The 25,667-nt window shown below is 42.1% G+C and overlaps 1 protein-coding gene across 1 annotated transcript in view; it reads right to left on the bottom strand.

The window, feature by feature from the left end:
* DNAH9 (dynein axonemal heavy chain 9) overlaps window positions 1–25,667 on the bottom strand; it is a 127,364-nt gene that overhangs the window by 21,070 nt on the left and 80,627 nt on the right. Inside the window, exons 13-18 of the mRNA XM_061616530.1 lie at window positions 11,345–11,572; window positions 9,216–9,407; window positions 8,277–8,468; window positions 6,517–6,687; window positions 2,503–2,685; window positions 333–722 (exon numbers count right to left, since the gene is read on the bottom strand). Coding sequence (XP_061472514.1) covers window positions 333–722; window positions 2,503–2,685; window positions 6,517–6,687; window positions 8,277–8,468; window positions 9,216–9,407; window positions 11,345–11,572 — 1,356 coding nt within the window. The remainder of the gene's footprint in view (window positions 1–332; window positions 723–2,502; window positions 2,686–6,516; window positions 6,688–8,276; window positions 8,469–9,215; window positions 9,408–11,344; window positions 11,573–25,667) is intronic.

Here is a 25,667-nt window from a genome sequence, read left to right on the forward strand (position 1 = left end):
AGAGGTTTCTCCCTCTGCAAACATTCACATTTCAACACAGAAATTAAAGTTCATGAAAACTCAGTGCAGCTCTAGTATAAACATAAAGGAAAAATCCAGGAAAAACTATCTGGTAGGGCATTGAAGCCCATTCTCCCCCCCTCTTCTCCTCCTCCAACCACAGGAAATATTGACCAGCCCCACTTGATGTTTAAGGCTTCACTAGAAAACTTTCCACACATTTTAATTAAAGTTGTCTTTCTATAATATAGGATAGGAGTTTGTGAAAATGGCCCATTTCCTTAGCATAGCAACTTACCATGTAGCAACAAAATCCCAATACTCATATTTACCTGCATATCCCAGCGTGCACCCTCCATGAATAAGCCATGGACATATGCACCTTCCCGTGGGGGGCTGGTGAAATCCTCTCGGTTCCTCTTAGTCACGTCACATTGCAAGGTCATTTTGTCCAGAGGCCACTCATTCTTTCGGGCTGTGGATTGCATTATAGCTGTCAAGAAAGACTGTGGGTTGAAGAATCCTGCTAACCACACCACAGAGGGTAGCATGAAGTCCCCAGTCCATGTCTCCAGCTCCTTGATACGGTTGAGAAGATCAGCAAACCAGCCACCCAGACCAGCCATGGAAGGGTAAGCCCTCCTGGTCCATGATTCAGGTACTGTGTCTAAGAAGATGAAATTCTGTAACATCTCCATATCACTAGTCATGGTTAATTCACCCTTAAAAAATGTGTGAGAGAAAAGAAGCATTGGTTTCAGTCAAAATCCAGCAAATATGTCAAAGCAACATATCTTTCAGCCCCGATGTCTTGTTTAGAAGGATTTGCAATAGATCAGAAACTGTCATGTTCAACCTGCAAATGACGTAGGATGATCAGCACATTTGAAGGGCAAGATCTAGAAATGTTGTGTTTTTTAAAAAAGAAACAATATGTGTTAAGCTATTGAAAATGTTTTAACACAATTTTTCCCTCGTTAATCCTGATATGAAGAAAACATACCAAAATTGGGAATGATTGATGAAGAAATCAATTCTCAGAGATGGCAGAAAATGAATTCTTTATTTTGACAATCTGATATGTGCATATCATTTCTAAGGTAAGGGAAAAACAGGGCAGAAGAAAGAAGGTTGAAGGGTGGGTGCAGAATGGGCAATAAACTGAGGAAGAGGAGGCTGAGGAAAGGGTAGGTGGTAGAGGGTTAGGCCTGAGGAAAAGTGCCCAAGGGGACAGGGGACTGAGGCCAGAAGGAGCTCTAACAAAACTTCACAATGCTCAAGAAGTAACATATGCTGCAGAGACATGAGGAGTGCTATGGAGGGTGGTCAAGACAGAGGGTAGCTAAATGAAATGAGACAAATCAGGCAATGGTATGAAAAGCAGCAACATGTGCCCAATTTTTGTCATACTTTGTACGCCCACCTAATACTCAAAGGATGTTTTGAAAATCTTGTGATAAACAAATGAATAGCGTAGCTGTGCAGTGGCCCAATGGGCCCTACTCTCATGCTATCTGCTTTTGAAACTCCCCATAGTTTCAAACAGGGTATGACATGCAGCAGGGAAGGTTGCATACAAATCCAAACCCCACCCCAACCTTGGCTGCAGCAGATTAATGGTAGTAGCCAATTTTCTGGATCCCTATTATGGTGTTGAAGGAAAGAGCAGCCAAGGAGAATGCTACACACAGGGCCTAAGGAGGGGCAGGAGGAAGACCAAGGGGACCTGCAAGTGTGTGAGTCAGTTGGTTATATTTATACATTGCTTCGTGCATCCAAAAGCAATTTACAATAATAAAGTACATAAAACATGTATTTAAGACTACAGACACTGACAGGGAAATTCAGCTACTGTTACAACATCGTACCTGGCAACTATAAGAGGGCAATGAGAGCCAAAGATCAAGCACACCAAAAAGACAGACAGGAGACCTGAATTTCAGATATTGCTTGGAAACAAGCAGCCAAATCTTTGGTTGCTAACTTCTAGCTAGTAGTTTATATTCTGTTTCTGTTAAAAGTTAAATTTGATATACGGAGCTTTTACATCATTCAATTCCATTAGTAAAACTTCATTTTTGGTATGTTTTTTAAAAAAATTGTGGGTGATATCCAACTGTCACAGCGTAGAACTATTGAATTAGGTGTTGGACTACGACCTGAGAGACCAGGGTTTGAATCCCCACATAGCCATGAAGCTCACTGTGTGACCTTGGGCCAGTCACTGCCTCTCGGCCTCATGAAAACCCTATTCATAGCATTGCCATAAGTCAGAATCGACTTGAAGGCAGTACATTTACATTTTAACATTTGATATCACCCACTGATATTACAACCTATTTGCTTATTTTCTGCTGTTTATATATCCTTTTTCAGGAAGTCCCCTTTCAGAATGTAGAGTTAAGACCCACAGATCTCTCATCTGCTACTGGAGGCCTGCAGCCTAAAACTGGGTGCCTCTCCACTTTTCACATTCAAAGTTACACAACAAAGAGTATCTACCTTTAGCCCCAGGTCGAGCTCCCGCAGTGACCGCCTGATCTCACTAGTAAGGAGGTTCATACGTTCACATTCCTGGAATGCAACAACAATGTATGGTGTCCTCTCTTCCACCTTGGCCATCAACTCAGGAATGTTAAAGTCATCAGGTAGCTTCTCCAGGATATCATCCAGCAGTGCCTTCACCTGCATACCAAAAGGAGGGTTGTTGAGATTTACTTACAGACAGTGCTGACTGGTGCCCATTGAGATTGTGACAGCAGAAGGCAGATAGACCAACAGTAGGTGGAGCCAGAACCGAAGTCGGGCAGAGCCAACTCATGCTAGTTTTGTCCCCATCCTCCTCCCTGCTGAATTCTAAAAGGGCAACACTGAGTCCGAGGCGGAGGGGAATGATGGCAGGCAGTGCTATCCCCTGGACTGGATGTACTTAAGAAGGCAGGCAGTTGGGTGCTGTCTGAGGGTGGGTGGGGCAGTGTCCCATTTCCCCTAATGGACCAGCCTCCACTGCTTGCAAAATGATACTGACCTATTCGTTACTCCCTTGTGAAAGTTAACCGACATCTGCTGAAGAACAGCTGAGCCAGCCTAAGCCTGGCTCCTCTAAATCAACCCATCTAAATGGACTATTACAATCTAAATATCTATAAGCATTCAAAGTGGCTCTCTTTACAGAGATGATTTAGAAATGGCCACATATTATGCAGGAGCTCATTCTTATTTCTTTTCTTATTTTGCTTCCAATTTTCCCGTGTGCCTCGTTCTGAGGTTGGGCTAGTTCAGTGAGATGGATGAAGCTATAAAAGTAAAAATCAAAGAGCGAAGCATACTGTATTGTGCTGCTTATGAACAATTTTATTCATGTATTATTGACAAATGCAGGAGATTATTTTAAATGGAATTTTAAGGTAAACTGTCTCAGCACGGTGTAAACAAGACAAGAAAATAGCATACGTTCCCCAGGCTTCCCTGCAGCTACGTTCGGCAGCATGGTCACCAACGTTTGGAAGATATCATGAGAAGTTGAACATTAATAAATGTAAGCCAATAAAATAAGTTAAAATGGACAGCGTCCCAGTTCTTTATTCAAAGCATTATAGTATATTCCTTGCATCTATGCATTCCCTGCCACTTATCAGCATTATCTACCACAGACCAGAAACAAACCAGCAATTCCATCAGATGTTTTCCTTCTACCAGATTCAAAGGGTGCTCACATACACCAGTAATAATAACAACAACAACAACTCCTTTCTGCACACAAATACAAACTGCTTGCTCTGAATAGCAGCTGGTGGCTCTATGTCAGTGGAATGATTTAGTCCAAACTTTCAAGGAGCTGTCCAAGGTGCTGAAGCACTATCAGCCGCTACCTACCTCCCCTTGATAGAGCCAGCCCAAAATATTTTGCTGCCTGAGGTGAGGAGAAAGTTGATAGGCAATGTCATCTCCTGGTCTGGTTGTAAGAAGTCAGGTGGATGGGGCTGGTTGATGCAGACTGAGGTTGAGCTTCAGCACCTTGGGCAGCTCCTTGAAAGTTTGAACTAAACCCAGAGTGAATTCCACTGCCCCCCTGACATGGAGCCACCAGGCACCACTGTTGCTCTGCTGGCATTCACAATCGGGGCACGAAGGTTATGATTCCAAAGAAGTAAAAGAGAAGAGCTCAGAATAAGAAAGAGCTTGGTCAGCAGATATGTTGGCACACCCTATGCATTCCCATTGCTATAGGCTGGCAGAGTTATTACCAGCATTTCTCCTTAAGAAAAATACGAAGTGAATGTTGGGATTCTTCCTCTAAGCATAAATGGCAAAAACATATAAAGGGAAGCCAAAAGAGTTTGACTAAGCCTGGCAAAATTTCTTAGGGTGGTTGAGAACACTCCTATTACAACATTTTATCTAAAATGAAATTCAATTTTGGAGGCCTCTCTTTTGGTAAAACATCAGAGGAACTTCAAGGAAAGAAAAAAATATTTCAATAAGACCACTGGCATTTAGGGGTGGGGGATGCAACTTCCTAAGCACAGATCTGTTTCCCTGGGCTTAGGGTCCATTGGGAACTATAGTGTGTCCCTCTGCCTCATGACGTAAGCACACATTTCGACAACTCAAAGTCAGAACCATGAAACTGAAGCCTGGAATGCAGGAAATCTGCCAGCCAATCCGCATGCCCCTTTAACACTTGATCTAATTTCCAGAGTGAGGCAGTCATTTGAGTACTTCTTCAAAAAGCTAAGACTATGTGTATCCTCATACTTTTTGTCTGATTCTAGCTGTTGTCCTAGCAAATGAGGCCAAGCTCTTACCACCCAGAAGATGAACAGTCTTGGCTGCAACAAGTTGAAGAATTAATTTGCCCCAGATTGGGATCATCATTCAAATGTTAGCCTCAGAGTATAAAGAGCAGGGAAAATGGGGGCAGATTCTCTGTCTTCCATGAATCACAACCAGAAAAAGTGCTCATAAATGAACTTTTTAACATTGATCTTCCTGTACCTCTTAAGGCATTGACTGGCGTTTTAATGAAGTAAAAGTTTCCCTTAAGGGAACTTAAGACAATTTGTGCAAATAGGTCTTTCTTCTTGGAGCCTAAAAGTCTTTTTCAAATTTATACTGTGTGAAGAAGACAGCAGAGTTGACTGAGAAAGGAGAAGTAAACTGCATACCAAAATCTTTTTTGTGTGTTATCTAGAGCGTTCCAGCTCTTTCAAACCCCCACTTGTCGATATAGCTGGCATAAGGACCACTGTGAGTTCTACAGTCTGCTCAGCTGCCTTGTAGGGGTGTGTCCAGGATTTTAAAAAACTCCCAAGGCATTCTCCTGGTTGTACACTGTGGCTACAAACTAGAATGAGGAGAAGACACCACCTCAACTACCTCCCTCTATAAACTCCAGGAGGCAGTCCAGTCGATGCATATAATGAAATATATTGGCCCCTCTTCATGAGAACCATGATGTATTTCTGTAATGTTCCATACTTCTGTGTAAATAATTATTATGGATTTATTTCAATGTTTATGGTAAATGAGGTTTTAATAGGTTGAGAATGGTAAGTGGTGAAAGTTGGGAGGGGGGATGAGAGTACGGAATGTTGGTGAATGCTGTGCGTGATTGGCTGGGTGAATGTGGGATGAACGATATATGTTTGAAAAGTTTGACACTTGACAGTTGAATAGGGATTGAAGTTGGAGAAGGATAGGGTTTGATGTTTGGAGGGAGAGGAGACTGGAGGGTGTGTGTGGGTTGCAGAGGGTTGTATAGGCATGTTAATATTGACAATACAGTAAAGACTGTTGGAACTATATAGGTAAATAACATATTTAGAAACCACATGCTTGAGTAAATGAAATATAAACAATCTTGCTTAAGAAATATCCGTTAAACAAATAAACTTATTTGTTCTTTTCAAATATGCCTGGTTCTTGGCTAGCTATTACAAGAATAGAAGGATGGCAAATCATAAACAAAAAGGGGAAACAGTATCATTGGTGGCAGCGAAGTACCTGAGAAAGTAGCTGTAGCAGATTATAGAGGACCAACCCAGAGCTATTATCTTTGAGAGACATAAAGATACACGGGGGTGTTGAGGCTTGACTGGAAACCTGGATGTTTATGAAAAGGGCTGGGGGAGATAGGCAGAGTGCTTAATAGCAGCTTTGTTATATTGGGTGGTGGAAGAAAAGGGAAACCATGTTTCCCTCTGCTAAAGGTAGAGTGTTGGCAGGACGGTGACATGACAATTTCCACCATTATTTATTTTGAATTGACAGCAGATGCCATGAGCCAAATTTTCCTGCAATGTCCACCATGGGCGACAGCTACAGTACTGGAAGTGTACAGTTCCAGGACCTCACTTGGTACCAGTTATGGCTCCTTAGTTCCTACTGCTTAGCTAAAGCTAAACTGGCTGTGAGCTGCCTATAAACCTCAACAGTATTTGGGCTGAAATGAAATCAAGCAAGGCAACATTTCCTATCTGCCATTGACTAGCTTCAGCGTGTTCCCTCACTCACCTTCTCTTCCCTGGTGGCTCCTGAACCTTCTCCAAGGCTGGTGTCACGAGGCTGCAACTCCAAAACAGTGTGGAACAGCTTCTCTGAGGTTTGGGTCAAGAAGCCAATTTCTGCATTGGGATGGAGGCCATAAAGGTATGGAGACTCAGCAGGCAAGGAATCATCTATATACTGGGCAGTAAAATCATATCAAGATATCAGCAGGATTTCAGATATTACACATAATTCTACCAACAGGACACATGCCTTTCACTCATCCACAGGGCTGCTGAGCCACTAGGAAGCCAACACTGGATATGCAAGCATGCTGTACTAAAAAAAAAAAATCAGTCTGGACACAGACAAACCAAAGTTTGCAGCTGTTATATCCATCCCTTGCAAAGAATTTCCAACAAAGAGCCATTTCTTGACTTTGTATAGTGTGTACAGTGGCAGCAACAGTTTGGATTGTAGCTAGGAAATGGTGACCAATGAACAGTGGCTCCATTAACCTTGGACTTTGGGACAAACAGCACCAGTGACTGCAATGGTTTCCATTCCTTTTGAAAAGCAACTTTTTACAGAGAGTTGAGCTTGGGCGCAGTACAGAGCAAACCTGCAGCTTAATTTCCCTGTTCGACCTCTTCATGCTGCCTGGTAAGTGATGGGTGCTGGTGGAGGGAGAGGGAGGAGCATTTATTTATTTATCAAAATTTATATACCATTTGATTGTAAGAAAACCTCTAAGAGGTTAGAAAAAAACATTTAAATTATTGATAGAACAGTTAAAAACAAGCAATGAAACACATTTTTAAAACAGCAACAGACTATAAGATTAGAACACATCAACATCTATGTATCTGAATAGACTTGCCTAAAAAAAAAAGTTTTAAGCTGGCACTGAAAAGAATATAGCAAAGACATCTCCCTGATGTCAATAGGCAGGGAGTTCCAATGCATTGGGTGCCACAGTGGGAAGGAACAAATGCATCTCTTTTTCTCTCTTTTGTTTTTAGGGAAATTCAGGGATCCCTTTGTTTCCTTCCAACCATCTCGTGAGTGGCAGAGAGGTGGGTGGGGAAATGAGCAACCAGGGCAGTATAGGGAGAAGAGAAAGTGGGGTGGCAGAGGAGCCCCTGGTGGATATCTTGCCCTGGGCCCCCTCAAACTTGGCAGCACCACTGTCAATGAGTGGTCACAATACTTTTTTTCTGAAACAAAACCAGGGTTGTTCTTCATATCCTGTTGCCAACACCTTCCTCTGTGCCCAACAGAAGATGAATTAGTAAACAGCTATTCAAGATCTACAGGTTCTCATCAGACCTTATGATAAAAGGTGTCTCTGAGATACCACAGGAAGCAATATATAAACAAAAGAATAAAATTAATAATTTAGTGAACACCACTGTCAAAGAGTGTGACCGTGCTATCCTATGCATGTTTACTCAGAAGCTCCCCTGACATCAATGGGACTGACTCCCAAGAAGCATGTATATGATGGCGTCCTTGTGAGCAAACAGGTATAGTTCCCATCAGGTCTACTCTGATCAGAGAAACAAAAATGCTTTTATTCGTGCATGAACTGAAAGAGTGCAAGATGCACTGTCACATTATCATTAAAGTGGGCTCTTCAGAGGAGACTGTGAAAGACTGAACAAGAACAACTGGTGGGGGGGAAAGCAACAACATAGACTTGGAACTCTCAATTCCAAATTGCTCTCTCATATGGCTAAGAGAGAGAAAACCAACTTGAAGAGGATGAATAACGTTAGCAGTATTACCTGGTGATAGCTGTTGTAGTCCACGTTCCCTGGGAGGGGAAATCCTGGGGCCAGCAAGAATTCTCCCTCCAGCATTTCAGGCTTGATGAACTCTTCCAAGTAGGTCTTGCAGAGACGTCGGTCCCAGTCATCTGTAATGTGTCCTCCATACATGATCTCTCCAAAGAGGTACCTCAGATCATCATAGGGAACCTAGGTATTGAAGATAAGAAAAACCGTGCTGGATCAGATCAAAGGCCTATCTAGTCCACCATCCTGTCTCCCACACTGACGTTCCAGATGCCTCTGAGAAGCCCACAAATCAGGATAGCAGGGAAATAGTCCTCTCATGCTGTTGTTCCCCACCATCTGGTAATCAAAGGCATCATCCTGGAGGCAGCATACAACCATCATGACTAGTAGCCATTGATGGTTTGAGCAGATTGTAAGAGGTCATAGTTACCCTGCAGCCTTTTAAATCTTAAGTTTCAGAGAACGGTTTCATGTCACTGGTTAATGTTTCCAAGACATTTAATGTCATGTAGCAGTTAAATTTGCTCCATGCAGCACACAGAAGAGAAGCCCAGACTGCAGAACAGACTGTGTGTACATGTGTTGTATGGTGAGGGGAAGGGAGAAAGGGTGGGAGTATTGCTACTTAAAACAAGTCTTTTCCCTGTTCCCTAGACCGAACACATTTGTCTTGGCAGCCAAACACTTCCAAATATTTTCACAGAAATGTCATAGTGGAGACATATGCAGGCCAGAAACAGGAGTTCGCAGAAAAGGGGATGGCAGATGAAAGATGTGCCCTTTCCTGGAGCTGCAATAGCAGAACAAAGGGGGAGAAAAGGTGTCACATCAATCAGGCTACCAAAACCCCAAAAGCCACTGATGATCTGTGAAGTACTTCAGAACAGGCACATAGGATTTTCACACATGTGGTATGATGCAGCTCACCTTTGAACTAGCCTCCAAGTAATTATACAGAACATTAACCGAAATGGTCAGGTCTCCAGTATTAAAGGGGTATGAACGATTCCAGCCCTGTGGCCCGAACTTGCGTCTTTCAGCTACCACAGCATGGAAGTAGCACAGGGCAAATAGGATGCTCTTAAACTCATTCTCACGGGTACACATCTCTAAGGTGTCCTGCAAAGCAAAAACAGGGAGAGAGAGAGATGTTTCCTTAGTGAGCACCATGTTAGGTCCTCAGCAAGGGCTTAATGAATTGCAGGTTTACCAAACCCGCTCACCCTCTGGAGCACTAGACCGCCATGCCTGGGGTTATCCAAGTATCCACCCCACCCACTTACATTAGATGCAACTATGTGAAAGGTTATAAGAGGGCCAGAGTTGACTTCCTGAGCTTACTAAAAACAATCCCTATAGGTTATCCATTTTAAAAGGTCATATACTAAAAACTATTTGTAATCCAATTAATTTTCCGATTTTGAGAGGAAGGTTATTAACAGCTCATATAAATAATGCCATATTTTATTTTATTTTCTAAATGCTTACTGCTGGTGAAAATTACTACAAACCCAAATATATAAATAAAACATGTAAACGCTTGCTTCCAGAACTTCTGTAGATGAGCATGTACCATCTCATATGCCCCATTTTTTCCTGTTTTACAGACACTTCTGTTTTGAAGCATTTTGGTTATTCCTGTACTTTGCTTATGGCATGGTATAGTCTGGATGACTGCAGGATGACTATTCCTGCAGTCACTACATCTATTTCTCTACATCTATTTCACTACATCTGGTAGTGGTGTTTTCAGTGAAATCAGTCATTCAACAACAGAAAGGGATACTCTATATTTGACTTTCTGGCCCAGCAATATTCTCATCTTCTAACTAACCCCATGAATAAAGAATGTGCCCATGGCTTGGAGTTATGGCCAATGCAACTTGGCTCTTCATGACAGACTAACTGCAGAACAAAAGAGAGCAGACGGATGGTCAGCCAGCACCCGTGTACTGTGACATGTGGATTAGAAAGGGTGTCTAAGTGGAAGGCCCATGAGTCATCTTCTTTTCCCAAATGTTCCAGGCTCCTGGATGCAAAAGTAAGACAAATGCCTGAGTCACAACTTTAGGACAAATGCACTTTGTCCTTATTTGACCTCGCACATTTCTCTAGCTGCAAACTTGAAACAGCAATACCAATCTACAGTCTTGATATAAAATTTATAGAATAATAAGCTCTTTTTGACTCTGTCCTTGCATTAGCTGGAACAGCAGCTCAAAGCAGCCAAATGAAATGTGAAGTCCCTGCTCCCACTTACAGCAGGATTTGGAGGATACGAGACATTTTTTAAGAATCCAGCCATTTTGAGAACATTAATTGCTATGCGATTTGCAGAGGCAGGATGAGAATGAGGAAATCTTGAAGGTTCCACCCCATCCCCTCTCCTGGAGTCTGAGATGATAATGACAGTAGGTTAAAATAAAATACATTGGTGTGCAAGCATGGTGTGCAAGCATTAGCCCTCACCCAACTGCACCTGCTCAGAGATTCCAGCTCTTTTCCAGGAGAATACTGTAATGGCAAGGGCCATCCACAAAGCTCAGAAACACCCAGCAACATTCCAGCAAGGGACTGAAGCCCCATATAATGCATCCTAGGTAGTGCTGGCCCAGACCTACGAGCACAGGGAACCTGGTCTCTCTCATGTCCTCCTAGCAGAGACAGACTCAAGATGGACAATCAAACCACAGTGGCCTTGCACAGAGGGTACTTGCTAGTCTACCTGCTCTAGGAAACCATCAGAGTAATGGTGTGACAAGTACAAAGTGAGCATTTTAAGGGAAGCAGGTTGTGAAAGTACATTAACCATTACTTTACTTCATAGAGGCATTGGCTCTCTTTACACACACAATTCAAGACACACACATCGGCACAACACAAGGGTGGCAACATGGCACTCAATTTGTATTGCAGTGGGCCTATGTAAAGCCATCCACTGTCAAATGCAAAGCTATGCATGTCATGCTGGGCACATTGGCTATTTGCTAGTCTGGCCTCCTACCTGGCTGCTGTAATAGAACAGTGAGAATCTCCCTGGAATAGTGGGCCAATACCTGGTTGAAGTTGTCCAGAGCCTTGTGGAGGTTGGCATGCATTCCTGTTGGGGGCTCATTAGTAATTTTGATGGAGTTCTCGAGGATGCCCTGTGGTATGATGTGGCCCTCGGGTGAAGCTGCAGGCTCTGCACTAATGAAGACACGAAAGGCAGGGTGACTGTCTTCACTGTGCTGCTCTAGCTTCTTTTCCAGGGAACTCAGCCACTTGGCCACCAGGTGGATGTTCTAGCAGGAAGAAAAGGATTATGATAAAGCAGCTGGCTTCTACCACAGTAGTGAACAGCCACTGCACAGACCCCTTCCGGGAGGTGAAAAGTGCTCTCCACTCCCCCTCCAGCGTCAATAATAAATACCTTGCTTAATAATTCTCAGCACTGTAATTCACTTCGACAGACATTAGCTGCACATAAAAGGATGTGTTTTATACACTTTGAAATGCAAAATAATCAGGACAAATAACTAGCAATTAAGGAAACAGCTCAGAGTGTTTGTTTTCTTATGGATAATGATATTCTGTTTGTTAGAATAATGTACTGCTACTGAAGTAATGTTATTTCCTCCAGACAAAACAAAGTCCCTGTAGACAGTTGAAATAAAATTGCTTGATAATTTTCAATCAAATAATCCATCCTTGGAATCTGAGCCAGTTACTAGAAAGCCACATTTCACATCCTGATCAACAGAAGTCTTCACAAATTTGCAGTGTTGGCACCTTTGTTAAAAACTGGTTCATTTCAGACTAGCTGCGCCTCACATTGCACTAGCTGATGGTCACTCTCTTGTTCGAGGTTTCTTGAAAAGCCATATAGAACCTATCCCACCACCACCTTTCCCCTTGCTTTTGTGACTTCATTCAGCTGCAGGAAGAATAACTAGAGTTCAGTTGAATGAAACCATAAAAGCAAGGGGAAAGATAAGGGTGGGTGGGATAGGTAGCCTGCTGCGATTAATGGTGAAGCCAGCGTATCTGCCTTCCCACAGGTACTGTGTACATAAAAGATGTTAAAAACACCTGGAAAAAATAGGGGATGAAAACTCTAGATAGCAACTGGGAAACACTCCAAAGTACAATTCAGCACATCAATCAAGAGATCCACTTGCTGAATTTCTGGTTCTTATACTTTAAGAAATTGTTTTATCAGCCACTTTACCATTCTTTTAATTTAAGATGCTTTGGAAGGAACTATATTGGAGGGGGAGAATTGGTATATGAGGCTTTAAGCGTGAGATGGACACAAATGCTAGAGACAGGATAAACCTTAAATTAAGATTGTTGGTTTATTAAAGGGACACTATTTACATAAGGAAGTATTGATACTTATATATTGGAGTCTTAAAGGTGCTTGCTGACTATTTCTGAAGACTTAAAAAACACCCTTGCCGACACTAGCCTCTAAGTGGCTTTTACCTCAAGCCAATTTCCCTAAACCTCCACCCCAATCAATACTCCCACAACACAATACTTCTGGGGCAGAGCTTGGAAAAGTTGCTTTTTTGAACTACAACTCCCATCAGCCCCAGCCAGCATGGCCACTGGATTGGGCTGATGGGAGTTGTAGTTCAAAAAAGTAACTTTTCCAAGCTCTGTTCTGGGGACAATCTGTACCTCAAAGCTCCTCTGGTTGCCCTCCTGGCTGCTCAGACTGTTCAGCCAACCTTAAAAACCACTTGTGTCACTTTCCTCTGGAAAGACCTTTTCACAGGGCAGCCTCTCAGACCAACTCAATCACTGGATCCCTCATCCTGATCTTCCCCAGATAAATGTTGTTAACACACCAGGTATTAATCTACAGACCTCATTTTTTCCCTCCGCTATTCTCTGGTCTTATTCCTCACACTGCCCAACTTCCTATCTCCTTAACTCCCAGATTGATTCAGGCTGCTTTCACACTGCACTTTGTTCTGACGATTTCTTACCTGGTAATTTGTGTGTTTTATGTGATCTTTCACATGACATAAGTTACAAAAATCTAGTTTAGCGTTCATTTCCGTGATAAATGATTCCAAAAATAATCCCTTCGCAAGCTTGAGAACCCAGAAAATTGTGAGAGTTTACACTAGCTGCAGCCACTCACGTGACAGGCATCCCACATGCAATGCATTCACACTGGTTAGGCGTGTGTCGAATTCTTTTGCCTGGTTTGTTTTGCCTGATGAAAATTGTACTGGCATCCTGGCATAGATGCAGGTAACAGCTTCCCCTTCCTCCTTCTAAAACACACCCCTGTGTCCAGACACTAACTCATGCAGTGAATTATGAGGAAACTACGACGTGCATGTGTATAATGGGTGAGGGACAAAAACAAGACATTGTTGTAGCAGTGTGAAAGACTTTGTGCGAAATATCAAAAAAACCCTGGTGCCTTAATGCAACAGGTACTGCAGTGTAAAAAGAATTTTAGAAATTGAGACAGAAGCAGCACCATTTCAATCTGTGAATCTGAAGCAATGAGCCCGGTGTGTGAAAGTAGCTTCATACGCCAACATATACATGACAAATAGATTAACAATCCCCCTTTTCTTTCACACAGATGATAGAGATGCTGGCTCCAAACCATTCCAGGTTCTCCACCTGTCTTGTTGCTTGCCTAAACTCCTTCTTCACTGGTGCTGCTCATCACCAATTAGACACCAAGAAGGCAGGAGGTGCCATGGCTGGCAAGCAGTAGCCTCCCATTGGGTAGGGTTGGGCAGCTGAGCAGATCATGATGGCAAGTTGGAGTGAACAATCAGATGAAGTCAATCGGCATGGCTTTTCTTCACTAGCTTCCCACATATTTCTGCACCACTGTTCATGACCGCTACCAGCGTTGCCATTGCTTATCATCATCCAAGTGACTGAACCAAGGGAGACAGGAGCTTGTCTTCCCCATCATTCAAGCCACTTCTATGGGTAGCAGCCATTTTCAATTCCACGCACACAGGCTGCAACCGGTTGTCCTTCACCGGCTGGTAAAAACAGTTTTATTTTGGCAGGCTTTTGTCTGTCATTGCTGCTTTTCAGTGAATTTTAATGTTGGGGATTTTATGTATTTTTATAGTTTTATAGTTTATAGTTTTATTCTGTGTATTTTAATATTTTCATTGCATTGTAATTTTAAATTGTTGTAAGCCCATACAAGGGCACCAGGAGGGTGGGATAGGCATTTTATTTAAATAAAAATAAAACAACTGTGCCAGAATGCATGTCTGCTGCCCCTCCCCGGTATGAAATTTTAAAAAGTATAATAAAAATATTTAAAATAAACAGCAAGTAATGATGATGGGGTATTGGACAGGAGGAGCAGAAAAAGATAAGACTTCCCCGGTCTCTTGTTTAGCAATAGAGGTACAAATGCTCCAAAATTGGTTAGGGTGATCCCTACCCCCATTGGGTTAGCAATCCTAATATTGATTCGCCATCCTGGGATTACACTGATGTGAGGTTAGCCTGTATAGCAGCTGAACATGCATGCATATAGTACAGTTTGTTCACTGTAGACCTGGATACCCATTTTTTTCAATGCACACCTGAAGTGTTGCTATGCCAGCACAACAGCATCCAATGATGCACAAATATGTTCAGCAGAGGCTCAGTAAAAATGTGGACTTAAAAAAAAGTCACTGTATGGGAACAGAGTATTATAAACTACTTTACCATGTGCACTGCCTGGATACATAGCCAGTTCACATGACTGAATCCTGGGCATGAGCCCAGGATTGGCTGCATTGGATCCATTAATAACTGGAGCAGGAAGGAGAACACATTTATGAAGCAAATGGAAGACTGCTGTCAAATTTGACAGGGGGGCAAGATCTTTCTCGCCTCAATCGAAGCTTCAAAACAGGTCCCACAGAGCTCTGAATGCAGGCATCTTATGCGGCCACCCCTGCAGCAATTAAGATAGAAATGAGAGATGCAGGCACAAGCAGGATAGTGTAAAAAGACCCCAGATTTCTATGGTCAAATTTGACATCAGAATAGGCAGTCCCCACATAGCATGATAAAGACCGCATAATTTAGGAGCTTACACTTTTTTGCAATAATCTCATAAGCAAATCCCATAAGCAGTCTAGGGGCTGCACTTTCATTTATTAAATTTATATCCCGCCCTTCCTCCTACAAGAAGCCCAGGGCAACAAACAAAAACACTAAAAACACTCTACAATGTCTTAAAAACAAAACACTTTAAAACATATTAAAACAAAACACCTTTAAAAACATGTCAAATCAAAGTATCTTTAAAAACATGTTAAACCAATACATCTTTAAAAACATTTTTTTAAAACAAACTTTACAAACATCTAAAAAAGTAATTCCAACACAGATGAAGACCGGGAAAAGGTCTTTACTTATAAGGCTTGTTGAAAAAGGAAGGTCTTCAGTAGGTGCCAAAAAGCTAACAGAGATGGTGCATATCTAATATTTAAGGAGAATTCCAAAGGTAGGTGCCACAGCACTAAACATCTGCTTCCTATGGTGTGCGGAATGGACCTCCTGATAAAAAAGCCCTCACCTGCAGAGCGCAGTGATCGACTGCATATATAAGGGGTAAGACAATCTTTCAGGTATCCTGTCCCAAGCTGCATAGGGCCTTTGTACACCTAAACCAGAACCTTGAAATTGGCCCGGTAGCTAATGGCAGCCAGTGCAATTGTTTGAGCAACTGGGTGACATGTTAGTGATACCCTGCCACTGTGAGCAGTCATGCTGCCACATTTTGCATAAGCTGCAGCTTCTGGACCAACCTCAAGAGCAGCCCCACATAGAGCGCATTATAGTAATCCAACCTGGAGGTTACCAATACATGGACAACAGTGGCCAAGCTATTCCAGTCCAGAAACAGCCGCAACTGTCTTACCAGCCAAAGCTGGTAAAAGGTACTCCTAGCCACTGAGGTCACCAGGCCTCTAGTGACAAAGATGGATACAGCAGCACCCCCAGACTATAAACCTGCTCTTTCATGCAAAACAAGCAATTGACCAGTTATCTGAATTTGGGAACCACCAAACTAGAGCAGCTCTGTCTTGCTAGGATTCAGACTCAGTTTATTGGCCCTCATCCAGCCCATCACCAAGTCCAGGCAATGGTCCAGGGCTTGCACAGCCTCTCCCAATTCAGATGTTACAGAGAAATAGAGCTGGGAATCATCAGTGTACTGCTGACACCTCACCCCAAATCTCTTGATGACTGCTCCCAAATGCTTCATATAGATGTTAAGCAGCATGGGGGACAAGATGGTACCCTGCAGCACCCCACAGCACAACTGCTAGGGAGCTGAAAGACTATCACTCAATGCTATTTTCTGAAAATGCCCTGGAGGTAGGATCAGAACCACTGTAAAACAGTGCCTTTGATATCCATCTCACCAAGTTCGCTCAGACGGATACCATGGTAAGTGGTATCAAAAGAGTCTGAGAGATCAAGAATAACAGGGTTGCATTCCCCCTGTTCTTCTCCCTATAAAGGTCATCCACCAGGGTGATCAAGGCTGATTCAGTCCCGTAACCAGGCCTGAACCCAGACTGGAATGGGTCAAGATAATCTGTTTCATCCAAGACTACTTGCAATTGCTTTGCCACAAGTCTCTCAATCACTTTCCCTAAAAAGGGGGTATTTGCGATTGGGTGGTATTTGTCACAAACCAGTGGGTCGGTGTGGTAGTCGTAATGGCATGGCAATCGATGTTTTTCTTCCCATTGCATTGAGACATTGATATATTTTTTAATTGAGTTACCTTGATAAGATGTGACTGATTAATACTGCTTGGATGTCAATACGTCTTAAGAACATAAGAAGAGCCTGCTGGATCAGGCCAGTGGCCCATCTAGTCCAGCATCCTGTTCTCACAGTGGCCAACCAGGTGCCTGGGGGAAGCCCGCAAGCAGGACCTGAGTGCAAGAACACTCTCCCCTCCTGAGAAACCCCAAGTGCAACAGCTTGTCACAGTTCAAAGAGCAATACATGTACAGATATCTCACTATTCTGCTAAAGCCACTTTTACAACTACACTGAAAATGGTACCAGGCTCATCAACTCACAACATTCAGCTTGCTGAACTTACTCATGTATATAACAAAATATCCCTCATTTGGATTGGGACAGAAAAGATGGTGGTTAACATGATAATGGCCGAAGGCTGAATAGCTAAAAGGTCAGAGACAAGAGCTTTAAGCTGTTGATGGTGCTGGAACAAATTTTGTCAAGCTCTTCAAGTAAGGCCACCTAAAATTAAACTGTCCTAGATGGGTGCTTCTCTAATTACTTTGTAGGTCTTCAAATGACAAGACTCTATGTACCTTTTATCTTAGTAACTTGCCCATAAGCCTAGAATCCTACACACACGTCTCCGGGAGTAAACTCCACTGAACATAGTGAGACTTAGTTTCAAGTTACCATGCAGAGCACTGCACTGTTAGCCATCTATTTTCTTTAAGAAACATACTTTGTTTTTTAAAAAATGCCATGGGCTGTATTCATTGTGCTGGTGGACGCTAGTACAAGGATTCTCACTAGCACAATGGGACTCACCCCACTCCCCAAAACTGCTCTGGAGGGTTGGGAAAACCCATGGAATAGCAGGCAGAGGTTAGGAGAGGGGAGATTGTTCCATTGGGCAAGCAGAAATTCTTGCAATGATAGAAAATCTCCTGAATGCACCCCATTGTAATATAGCTTCTATGCAGCCCCTACTTCTGCTTTACCCCCAACACAAAGTGCCAGCAATGATGGATGGTGGTCCATAAGCACACATGGTTTTTTTACTGCCCATAGTTGGCAACAGAGAAACCCCAAGTGCAAGGCTTGATCCAACGTACAGCATAATCTTCTTTACAATAGCTGTATGCAAATGGCCTCTTGAAATTCTCCATCCTATTTGTGGACAGAGATGAGGGGGAGGGATTTCACCAAATTTCTGCAGCAGGAGGAGATATTCTCCAAAAGTTTCTGGAGGCATAGCAGTTGCAGTTCTGTAACTTTTCCCCCCTGAAGTTTTTTTCCCCCTCTAGCTGCTGCAAGTGACAGCAGCAGCACCCACTCTGTTGGGAGCCTGGCCACCATTTTGCATCCTCGACAGGGCCCCAGACCTAGTGTCATTCTAGGGCATTGTGGGCAGGGGGAAAAGATGGTGTTAACAACATTGTGGAGAATATTTGGAGAAAATTCTGCAAAATGGCCTTCTTTTATGGGGGGGGTGTCTGTGTGTAAGAAAAATAAAACTCTCAGAAATGTGCTCAGAAAAATGTCTTCTGAGAAATTCCAGCTCAGCTCTTAACTTTTTCAGATTGAAAGTGTCCATGCCCCCCTCCCCTTCATCTTCTTTCCTAATGCATGGTGGATTTCCTAATTTACCAGAGGCTTGAAATGTGCTACACATGATGGAAAGACGGCTGCAACAGGGCCAATCGTTCTGAATGCCATATTTACATTATGATTCATCAGAACAGCCTTGTGCTTTTTCAGTAAAGGAACTGTCATCTGGTTCTGGGCTTTGGTTTGTGCAAACTGCCACAAAATGTGTGCAAGCGCGTGCACGCACGTACACAGCTTTAGGAAATTAAAACTGCCATTTGTGCAGCACTGGGCGTGTGAGTAGGAGTGTGAGCATATGTGAGTGTGCTCCTGTCAGGGAGACAGATTGTATATAGCAGTCAAAGGAATGAGGATGCATATGTAACTGACTGGGAAAGAGTCCAAAGATGGATAACGTGCACATGCATACACATCAACAATATGCGGAGGTGTCTGGATTTTCCTTAAGAAAATAGACTCTCAAACATCTTGTACATCTTACAAGGGAAAACATGTATCCTAAAGATGAAGCAGTTGCTATGGTAACTCCTGGAAATAGTACTGTACAAACCAGCAATTTAGTTCATCACAGATTCTCTCCCACTCTAGTCAGCAGAGGTACACTGTAAAAGTACCATGAGGTTCTCTTCCCTATTTTATAGACACTTTTCCAGGACCATCTGGCCACTGTGTCTCGAAGGTGAAAGGAGCCCATTCTGCAAACAGGCAGTGTCACATAAAAAGCGTAACTTCTGAGGCCTTACTAAAGATGCTATGCTATATTCTGGGCAGTCAGCTGTGGCAAACAGATTGGCTCTTGCTGGTATCTCAAAAAGTATATTATAGAGCTTTAAAAGGTGCAGAAAAGGGCAACCAAAATGACCAGTGGTTTGAATCAACTCCACTGTAAGATAAGGTTACAGTGTTTAGTACTTTTTTGTTTTGACAAAATGCAAGTGGGGGGCATTATATAAAATTATGCATGGTATATATAGAGAGACAGAGTTTCTCATAATACCTGGGGTCATTCAATGAAGCTGGGGTCACCTTGAATGTAATTAGTGTTGTTGTTTTTAAAGAGCACACAGTCTACAGCACAGAGCAGTTTTGCCTTGGCTTGTTTGCTTAAAAAACTCCATACCCTCCACCTTGGGGTGTTTAACATGTAATCCAATTTAACATGCAATAAGGAAATCTCTGCCACGCATTTGATCAGTGCATTGCTCTGGTTGAGCAGCTCACTGTTATTTAATTTAGTACATGAACCCAGCTCAGTGAAGCAACAATGTATTAAAATGAAAAGGCACTCAGGAATTCAGTTAAGTCAATCACTGAGTAAAGGTGGTGACATTCTGACTAAAGATTATGGTTAAATTAGGATGAGCTCATGCCTGGACTCTTCCAGGTAAAAATGGGATACCAACCAAGGCATTTACTTCACCTGACAGTAGTCAAGACAGTGGTTTTTCTGGAGTCAGGATATAAAGGAAGAAGAGAAAGTTTAGATCAAGAGCCAAATGTGGCATCAGCATCATCATTATCCAAGACGTGTCAGGCTTCACGTACTCCTCCACATTAATGGCAAACAGCTACAAAAGGTTAGCTATGGCAGCTCGCTCCAGGTCCTGTGCACTGGGTGCTGTACCAAATTACATACATGCAGAATACCAATACATACAAATACCACTACTTCTTATCAGACAGCAGCTGAATTGTTATGGAAGTGGAACACAGCAGGAATGCTATGGAAGCAGGATGAAAACGCAAGCATATTACAAAATCATGTACTGTATTAATGGGTGAACATGAGGAGAATCAGAGTTACAAACTTTAACTATGGACATTTGTTATGTTTTCTTGCTGCTTTTGTTTCTTCTGTGATGGATGTGTTTTTATACTGATTGTTTTCAACGTTTATCATATTTTTGTTAATGAGAAGACGTGATTCACTAGAAAAGACAATAATGCTGGGAAAAACAGAAGGGAGTAGAAAAAGAGGAAGACCAAACAAGAGATGGATTGATTCCATAAAGGAAGCCACAGACCTGAACTTACAAGATCTGAACAGGGTGGTCCATGACAGGGTGGTCGTAATTGACTTGAAGGCACATAACAACAACAAACTCTGTGAAACCTTTTTGTGTGGAAGATGCAAGATGAATATATAAATAATTATAAATAAAGCAGCCATTCATCTCTCCCCTCCCGTTTCTTAAAAAAAAAGTAATACAAAAAAGGAAGAGGGGGCAAAAAGCCAAAAATGCTTCCATGGCAGGAAGCCACAACCCTGTCACAGAAACACCATTCCAGGAGTTTCAGAAAATACTTTAGGACTTTAACAGCAATTCACAGTGGATTTTTAATTTTTTAAAAATATTAATTTATAGACCACTTAATATTTAAAAATATCTAAGTGGTTTACAATTTAAAACCATAAAATCATAAGCCTAGAATGCAAATAAAATGAAAATAAGGTTTGATTCCAGAAAAGTAAAGCTCCATTTCCAGAGTGCCCCTATTCTGTCATCCTAATGGATGACACAAAAGAAGCCCCCAACAAGCAATGAAACTTTTTCCTTTCAGTTCACATAGAACAAGGAAACTCTTTATCAGCACCTGGAAGCAAGATATGTTGCAGCAGATACCTAACATTCCCTTCCACTCCTTCCAAATTCTCTAAAAGGGAGGATATATTTAATTAATCTGGAAAAATTATGTAAGTACCCACTCTCTATATCCAACTCCAACATGGGGGTTGGGATCTTTTTGTGTGCTTCGTAAGCAGCACACATTCATTGGCCTGGTTCGTACATAACACTAAGCCATGGTTTGTTTAACAAACCATGAGTTAACCACAAGTTATCCCACATATGATCAAACAAAACATGCTTGTTTTTCCAGTTTGTTTTGTTTTCCAGCTGCTTTTGTCACATACCTTTGTAGCTTCATGAGCATCTGGGGGGGGGAGTGCTGAACAAACCATAATTAAGGAAGGGTGCTGGGTTCACACATAAGAAGGACCCTGCTGGATCAGAGCGCAGGCTCTTCTAGTCCAGCATACTGTTCTCACAGTGGCCAACCAGATGCTTACAGGAAGCCCACAAACAGGACCTGAGGGAGACAGCATTCTCCGTAACACCAAGCCACATTAAAGGAAATCAAGGTTCATAAGCGAACAGCAAACTATGGCTTTACACTGTGGTTTGTTGGCAGTAAACAAACCATAGTTAAACTGCTGGACAGGGTTCACACATAATGCTAAGCCATGATTTAATAAACCATGGTTTAACATTATTATTATTATTATTATTATTAATAATAATAATAATAATAATAATTTGTTTAATTTGTATCCTTCCCTTCCTCCCAGCAGTAGCCCAGGGCGGCAAACGAGGCACTAAAAACACTTTAAAACATCATAAAAACAACATTATGTGCAAACCAGGCCAGTAAGTCTCACTCTCCTGGACACTGTGCTCTTTAGGAAAAGCCCAACAGTCAAGAAAATAAGGAGAAAGTGCAACCATATAACCAATACTTTAAGAGTGAACAAAAGCTCTGAAAAGAAAGAAAAGTAGCTGCCCTGAGGCCGACCATATATAAGGTATCACAATTCCTCAGGCAATTCTTGCTCTCATAGTTTGAGAAGTGAAATAATGACTGGAAGCAATCCCTCAGCAAATTAAAAACACTTAAAATGGTTTCCTTTATGGACCCCATGCCCCCTCTCTTCTCAGTATCAAGTCAAGCCCAGATCAAAACTTTGAAGTAAAATCACAAATCCCTGGTTTAGTGTAATCCAGGTTTAAATCTATCTGTAATCACAACACAAGCACGTCCCATCTCATTTACTATCTCTGTTGAGCCTGATGGGCAGGAAAAGAAACAGAGTCTGGAAAGTGAACTAGTGATCAAATCATGCACAATTTGCAAATAGCGGAAACAGGAGACTGAGAAGCTGCCTGAGCTCCACAAACCTCAGCCAGCAGTTAGAGAATTCACATACAGTTGATCTGGCTATATCCAGAAACTACTGAACTTATGAAACAAGCTGCCATGTAAGAACAGTGAGCCATATTTACAAGAACAGGAAGATCTTCTGCCATAGTGTGCCTTGCATCAGATTCCTCCGATTCCCAATGGCATAGCCCCGGGGCAGAAGGAAGGACTTCCATGATGGAACCATGCATTATAGACAGGCCTCAGAGTGCGATTGCTCCAGGGCAGCAATATTTTTGCCACTGAGCAAAGTACTCTGGAAACCACCTATTACACTGCCATGGAGCAGCTGGATCCCATGTGTGCCATGTGGCAAGACTTCCATGGACTCCAGCATATGAGCATTCTTTGATTGCTGCTTCACTGGGGCTTAGCAAATAATTGAGATTGCAAGGATTGCTGTGGGTGAGAGTCATGTTTGAAGGGGGTCTTTTGTCCAGGGAGAGGGACCTGTTGCAAATATCTTGCCTAAAATACCTTTCAAACGTCATTCTTGTTGTTATGTACCTTCAAGTCAATTACGACTTATGGCGACCCTATGAATCAGTGACCTCCAAGAGCATCTGTCATGAACCACCCTGTTCAGATCTTGTAAGTTCAGGTCTGTGGCTTCCTTTATGGAATCAATCCATCTCTTCTTTGGCCTTCCTCTTTTTCTACTCCCTTCTGTTTTTCCCAGCATTATGGTCTCTTCTAGTGAATCAGGTCTTCTCATGATGTGTCCAAAGTATGATAACCTCAGTTTCATCATTTTAGCTTCTAGTGACAGTTCTGGTTTAATTTGTTCTAACACCCAATTATTTGTTTTTTTCGTGGTCCATGGTATGCACAAAGCTCTCCTCCAGCACCACGTTTCAAATGAGTTGATTTTTCTCTTCTCCGCCTTTTTCACTGTCCAACTTTCACATCCATACATAGAGATTGGGAATACCATGGTCTGAATGATCCTGACTTTAGTGTTCAGTGATACATCTTTGCATTTGAGGCCCTTTTCTAGTTCTCTCATAGCTGCCCTCCCCAGTCCTAGCCTTCTTCTGGTTTCTTGACTATTGTCTCCATTTTGGTTAATGACTGTGCTGAGGTATTGATAATCCTTGACAAGTTCAATGTCCTCATTGTCAACTGTAAAGTTACATAAATCTTCTGTTGTCATTACTTTAGGTTTTGATGTTCAGCTGTAGTCCTGCTTTTGTGCTTTCCTCTTTAATTTTCATCAGCATTCATTTCAAATTATTACTGGTTTCTGCTAGTAGTATGGTATCGTCTGTGTATCTTAAATTATTGATATTTCTCCCCCCAATTTTCACACCTCCTTCATCTTGGTCGAATCCCACTTTCTGTATGATATGTTCTGCATATAGATTAAATAAATAGGGTGATAAAATACACCCGTCTCACACCCTTTCCGATGGGGAACTAATCAGTTTCTCGATATTCTGTCCTTACAGTAGCCTCTTGTCCAGAGTATAGGTTGTGCATCAGGACAATCAGATGCTGTGGCACCCCCATTTCTTTTAAAGCATTCCATAGTTTTTTATGATGTACACAGTCAAAGGTTTTGCTGTAATCTATAAAGCACAGAGTGATTTTCTTCTGAAATTCCTTGGTCAGTTCCATTATCCAATGAATGTTTGCAATATCATCTCTGGTGCCTCTTCCCTTTCTAAATCCAGCTTGGACATCTGGCATTTTTCGCTCCATATATGGTAAGAGCCTTTGTTGTCTTGAGCATTACTTTACTTGCATGGGATATTAAGGCAATAGTTCGATAAGTACTGCATTCCCTGGGATGCCCTTTCTTTGGAATTGTGATGTACATTGAACACTTCCAGTCTGTGGGCCATTGTTTCGTTTTCCATATTTGTTGACAATTTTTTTGTACATATATTTTTACAAATATTTGTACAGATTCTGTCTCAGTAGCTTGTAGTAACTCTGTTGGTATGCCATCTGTTCCTGGTGATTTATTTCTTCCAAGTATTTTAAGAGCAGCTTTTACCTCACATTCTAAAATTTCTGGTTCTATTTACCAATTGAATAATCAATTTGATTCCTATATTGACCATTTGGTGATGTCCACGTGTACAGTCATCTTTTTGGTTGCTCAAAAAATGTGTTTGCAAGAAACAAATTATTGGCTTCACAGAATTCAATAAGACTTTCTCCTGCTTCATTTCTGTCTCATAAGCCCCATTTCCCCACAATTCCTAGTTCTTCTCTGTTCCCTTCTTTTGCATTCCAGTCTCCCATGATCATCAGCACATCTTGTTTTGATGCGTGATCAATTTCTTCCTGTACTTCTGCGTAAAATCTCTCCCTCTTCTTCTGTTTGCCATTGGAGCATAGACTTGGATGATGGTTATGTTAATAGGTTTCCTGTTTAATCTCATTGATTTCACTCACTCAGACCTTGCATTGCAGCTCCTAATTGCTTTTCCTACATCACTGCTCGCTATTAAAGCAACCCCGTTTCTTCTTAATTTCTCATTTCCTGCTTAAAATATTTTGTAGTTGCCCGATTGAAAATGTCCCATTCCAGTCCATTTTAATTCACTCATGCCAAGTATTGTAATGTTGATACATTCCATTTCTTTCTTGACAATTTCTAACTTTCCCTGGTTCATGCTTCTCACATTCCAAGTTCCTATTGTGTGCGTCATAAAATTCTGGACTCTCCTTTCGCATCTGTGCGCATCAGCCTCTGGGCTTCCAGCTGCGTCATTAGTCACAGCGCTACTTGTACTTGTACTTTGTTTTTCCCCAGTAGCTCTCATCTTCCAGCACTATCTCGTGTTGCATTTTGGATAGTGTATTCATAGGGTTTTCGTGGTAAGAGGTATTCAGAGGTGGTTTACCATTGCCTTCCTCTGAGTTTGGATGCATCTTAGTCTGGTGTCTCAGCTTTTGACCATTCTGCCTTGGGTGCCTCTGCTAGGAGTCTAGCCTCTTGGTCTAGACTCCTGACGGCATTGCTCTCAGCTTCTTCAATACTCTCAAACCCCCTCACCATGTTAAGGTGTGCATCCTAGAGGGGGCAAACTTCATTAG

The sequence above is a fragment of the Rhineura floridana genome, chromosome 3 (assembly GCF_030035675.1).
Source record: "Rhineura floridana isolate rRhiFlo1 chromosome 3, rRhiFlo1.hap2, whole genome shotgun sequence".
In the NCBI taxonomy this organism is placed as follows: Eukaryota; Metazoa; Chordata; class Lepidosauria; order Squamata; family Rhineuridae; genus Rhineura; species Rhineura floridana.